This window comes from Callospermophilus lateralis, chromosome 10, assembly GCF_048772815.1.
Source record: "Callospermophilus lateralis isolate mCalLat2 chromosome 10, mCalLat2.hap1, whole genome shotgun sequence".
Taxonomy (NCBI): Eukaryota; Metazoa; Chordata; class Mammalia; order Rodentia; family Sciuridae; genus Callospermophilus; species Callospermophilus lateralis.
In genome coordinates this window covers 94,099,463-94,104,776 of record NC_135314.1, presented here as the reverse complement: position 1 = coordinate 94,104,776, position 5,314 = coordinate 94,099,463, and the positions used below count along the sequence as shown (strand labels likewise).

The following is a 5,314-nucleotide window of genomic DNA, read 5'->3' as shown; positions in this document are numbered from 1 at the left end:
GAAAGTAGCTTTAGGGGGTTGGGGGTTCAGATCTGAAGCACCTTGATATACAACTGCTAACAGGTTGATTAAGAATGCTGTTCACCCATATAGCTTTTATGCTAATTAGCAAAGAGCATTCTCTGAAGCATCAGACTTTAATAAATGATTCAATAAACACCGAGCACCAATCTGCAATAATTATTCTAGGCACTCAGGACAATATTTATAAACTGCACAAAGCAGCCGAGACTCACTTTCCAATATACAAAACTATATGTAAAATAGGGCTTCTACATTATTTTCTGCACAACATCATTTTTACCAAAGACATCTGTAAAAGCAATGAAATTCTGGAAATGCCGAAAGCACACTACTAAAAATGAGCTTGAAAAAATACTTATAGAAACTAAAACTAAAGGAAAATCAAAATCATGTAAACAGCATACTACAATAAAAGAATGAGACAGAATTTGAGAACAAATTTTTTATTCAATGATAGTCCATCTTTAGATGTTTCTTTTTCATGTACACTTCACTTGTTTTATTAAAAAGTAAAGCCCTAAAAAGGGAGACCAGTTAGTCCTCAGACTCTGATCCATCTTCATCTTGACTAATCTGGAAATAACGAAGTTCGTAAGTCTCCTTGTCAGATGCAACCACACGAAGCCAATCACGAAGATTGTTCTTCTTAAGGTATTTCTTAGTAAGATATTTCAAATACCTTTAAAATAAAAAACAAAAATCTCATTAAGAAAATTCCTGTTATGAAAAGGCTTAAGACATCCTTTGGCATATTCATCTTTTGTATTCCTAGTTCCTCCAAAAATTGTCCTTTCATTAACACAAAGCACTGTGTAAGGTTGCTTGGGATACAATCAGTAGTGCATGCCCTATGAAACTCTGCTCCCATCTCCCTAAAATAAATTTTCTTTACATTGGAAGCAAATATGTAGGATTGCAATGGTAGCTTCCTTTTCATTGTCATACTACCACAACCAATGAAGCACTATACAATTTCCCTCTTCAAATACATCATTTACATGTATTTCATGTTCCCTTCACCACCACAATCACTCTCCACCCCTTACTCTAAAATTCAACCTTGGATCAGCTGGCTGCAACCTGTCAAAAATCCATTTACAAATTCAAGGTTTTTTTGTTTTGTTTTGGTAGCAGAGATTGAACCCAGGGACACTGTGCCACATTCCCAGCCCTTTTTCATATTTTCCTTAGAAACACGTTCTTGCCATTTTATTCAGAGCTCAGGGAGTAAGTAGCTGAGGCTAGTTTTGATCCTCCTGCCTCAGCCCCCCAAACTGCTGGGATTACAAGTGCATGCCACCTCACCCAACAATTTCAAGATTTTTGAGGATCTTTTTTCATCTAGCATCTATGTAGGCTTTTATAAAAAACAAAAAGCTCTTGGCATGGTCTAAATTTCTTCATTGCAGCCATTCCCTTTCATTACACTATACAACAATTCAAACTATCAAACATTCTTCCTAAGCTTTGCTACTCTTTGCTAATGCTGCTCCTTCTTTTGGAATACCTCATTTGTACACAGGCCAACATTCTATGAAAATTTTTTGTGCTTACTCAAGCTCATTTATACTAATTACAGAATTACACCTTGTAATTATCTGGGAGTCTACAAGGTCCTTGAGGACAATGTGACTACATTTTCAGATTAGCTCAAAATCTCAGCTGACACACATGGCCACCATTTTAGTCCAAGTGACCACTAGCTCTTTCCTCAACACCAAGTTCACCAACCCACTCCTTTTTAGCCACAATGACCAATGGCTTCCCAATACATATCAAAACCCAAAACCCTTTCTATGGCTTAACCCTATATTCCAGACCCACCAGCCTCTATTTATTTATTTTGTGGTGCTGGGGATTGAATCCAGGGCCTTGCAAGCACTCTACCAAACTGAGGTATATCCCCAGCCTCCTCATCATTACTTAAATCTGCCAGACTTCTCTCATTCTGCCTTTAACAATTCCCTTATGTGCAAGGATAGCTCACTCCTGCATTTCATTTGGGTGAGGTGTTTTATGATCACCTTATTCAAAAACATCTTTCCACTCTTAGGGTCATTGTTAAGTCACCCATCCCTATGATAATGTTGTCTGATAGTGTTTAATATTTGTGGAATACACAAGAATGAAAATTGGTAGCAAGATGTTAAAATTGAGATTTTGCTTTTGACTGGATGCCTCTACTATATATAAGCCAAAACCTTGATTTTGAGAAAAGGTTATCACTGGTAAATTGGGACATTTCTTCCAAGTACATATTAGACATATTTCTTATTACATATTCACTGTACAAAGAACCTTGGATATGAATTGACTATATCTAGCATTAGTTAATGACAAAACACTGCAAATAACTGGCACTCAGAAACTAATATACTTTTTATTCATATAGCTCTTTAAGATCAAAATATTTTTCATATTATCTTGCTATCATCAACATTTATTCTTCATTAGGAACAGAATTCTAGGATTACATAATCTATAAAACACTTCACAAACTACATTAAAATTTGCAAAACAAGTACCAACCTCTTAGAGAACTGTTTCTCAGAAACAACTGTGATTTTATTCTTGAAGCGTTCAATGTGAACAACATTCCCGAGATTTCCAGTTTTCCCATTGACTTTAACCTTCTCCCTCAGAAACTGTTCCTATTTTAAAACAGAGAAAATGCAAAACTAGGGAAGAAAACCCTAGATATTCACTAGGGAAGGTACCCTAGGAATAGAGCTCAGGTTAATGTCAAATATTGCATATTTAAATTGTTATCAATAACTATACCATCAGAACAAGTAAAACAATACCTACAAAATTTCCAGAATCAAAAATCCCATCTTCTACAGGATGAGTAAGGTCCAAATTAAACTTCCAAGTGGTCCTCTTAGGCTTCTTGTCTTTCTGCTACAAAATTTAACAAAATCATGATGCTAATTTATTCAGTTCATAATAAAACTTCAAGATTTTTACTAATACAGTATGTTCAGTACATTTTAGATTATCTATAGAAATGGTGCAAAATTCTAAATTGTTTAATAGCGTTTTTTCCAACAAGACTGTGAAGATGGGCATGCTCCTTGTTGAAATCAATGTTTGTGAATTTCGACAGAATCTTCCCTTTTTGCTAGATGTCTAGTAAGCAAAAAACAGAAAACTTTGACACATGGTAAACTATTTTCTTCATTAGAATGACTCCAAAGAATCCAATTTTGACTGTAGCTGAAAAAGGTGAAGGAGTGTCTACTTCCTATTCCAACTTACAGCTAAAATGCCCACCTGATGTTGATTTGAACCTTTAACCAAGTTCAATTGTTCAAATGGTCAAGAAAAGACTTTATGGGCTTTCCTTATTTTTTCAGACACCTCATATTCATATTTAAACTACCAGTGTTTACTACAAAACAAGCACTGGTTTACTGCTAACCTCCCACAGGTAGTTCACCCACTAGCCCTAGCTCAGTTAAAAGCCAGAGAATTCCACCCACCCATTCAAACGTTTTATTACTGAAAATATGGAAAAGAAGATGCAGAGAGGGGGAACCTTTATTTGGTGGTTCTTTAATTGTAATAAATCAAGACCACATAAGCAAAACATGGCTAACAAAATACACCCAATAAAGGCAAATAATTAAAAAAAAAAAACAACAAAAAAACCCACAAATGAACATAGAATGTCCTATCCAAATTAGATCCACTCAGATGAATATCAAATATTATCATCAGTCTGCTTTTTCAGGAAGCCTGGTAACTTGTGCTCCATCCCGAATACGTAAAACTTGGAATCCGGATTAGTGGGTGCTGGGGCTGACTTATTCTTGGCCAAATAACTAACATTCCTATTAAGGCAAATAACTTGGGAAATGCATATAATTTCTGTATAACCTAACAATTACAGCTCCACTGGGCATTATTCAGTTCTATCTAACCTAGCATTTTTTCGTAACAATTTGGGTTAAACTCCCAATACAGACATTAGTCAATATTCTTTAGGACAATTTAACCTCTTGTCTTCTTACTAATATTTTAAATTTGAAGAACAATTTTTTTTTTATATTGCTGGAGCGTCATCACTTAACTTTCAAAAACTGCTTGGAGAAACTTCCTCCCTAAACTAATTCTAAAGTTTTCGGAAACATTGGCCGCCGCAGCTCCTTCGGGCAGAAACAGCCGCCAGACCTGCCCGATCACCAACCTCTCCCCTTCCTGGCACAAACTGGCCACAGCGTCACCAGAGCCAGCAAGACCTGGTCCAGCGCCTGCTCGTGGTTGTGCCTCCCTCCTCCCGGCATTTTAAGCCACTTCCCGGCCCAGGTACAGCTCCACCTCCAGCAGACCGCATGGCAGCCATGGGCGTCTCAAGAACCAAATAGGTAGCGTTGGCGTTTTTGATAGTATTCCCAACCCGGTGTATTTCTTCCCTCCCTCTATCTCCAATGAGATGCCCCCACCAGCCAGAAGTTAAGAATCTTCCGCACCGCCAAACACTCTCACCAAGACCTGCCGTACTCACCGGCGCCATCTTGACAGCCAGCAGCGTGATCAGAGAGGGAGGGAGCGCCGCGCGACACGTATTTATACCCAGACGGTGCGTCACACGCCAAGAACGTAAAATCACCGCCTCCCGGAACAGGACGTAGGGAGGAGCGCGGAGGCCAGTAACCTAGGAAACCGTGGCTGTGGCCCCAGGCTAGTGGCCTCTGTTGGCGTCAGGTATTCTGCGAGCGCCTTCCAGCGGTCGTGGTCGAAATGTTCTCTGCTTTTGGCTCCTAAGGAATTCCTAAAGCTCACAGACCACGGGGATTTCTGCAGTTAACCTGTGGTTACTCCCAGATGAAATCACACAAGGAATGCTGGAGGCATCTTTTCACGAATCACCTGGACCTTCTGTGCAGTCAGGGCAAGGCAATGTTTCGGGTTGATTAGGGATCGTCTCTCATATTGCAGTTATAAGCCTTCGCGGAAAAGTTATTTGTATTTTGTCTGTGAACCGTTTTCTAAATGACTGTTGAGGGAAATCCGTGCTTCGGGGAACCAAAATAAACTCGGTTCTCCGAGGGAAAATCTAATGGGAAAACGTGTGGTGTCTACTTCTTATTTGCACATTGGGTATAAATTATTCTGTTTTATTCTGGTTTCTAGAGGTAACTCCAGGTCTACTATCTTCCATCTAAAATGCTTCCCAGTTAATATTCTATGAATATTTGGTGGGGACTATCAATTTGTACAAGGCACATAAGGGTGGAGGTATCTTGATGATAAAGGAAAAAAAGCTTTTTTTTTGAGTTTTGTAGAT

The 5,314-nt window shown here is 38.5% G+C and overlaps 1 protein-coding gene across 2 annotated transcripts; it reads right to left on the bottom strand.

Moving 5' to 3' along the window:
• Positions 1-451: 451 nt before the first annotated feature.
• On the bottom strand, positions 452-4,557 carry Rpl22l1 (ribosomal protein L22 like 1). 2 transcript variants are annotated; one of them, XM_076868304.1, is made up of 4 exons: positions 4,532-4,557; positions 2,833-2,925; positions 2,554-2,675; positions 452-703 (listed from the first exon to the last, which is right to left on the bottom strand). In XM_076868304.1, the coding sequence occupies exons 1-4, from the start codon at positions 4,538-4,540 to the stop codon at positions 559-561; spliced, it is 369 nt and encodes a 122-aa protein (XP_076724419.1). In that variant the 5' UTR covers positions 4,541-4,557; the 3' UTR covers positions 452-558. The 2 variants fall into 2 exon arrangements, with proteins under 2 accessions (XP_076724419.1, XP_076724420.1); XM_076868305.1 differs by having other exon boundaries at positions 2,833-2,922; positions 4,532-4,554.
• Positions 4,558-5,314: the final 757 nt, after the last annotated feature.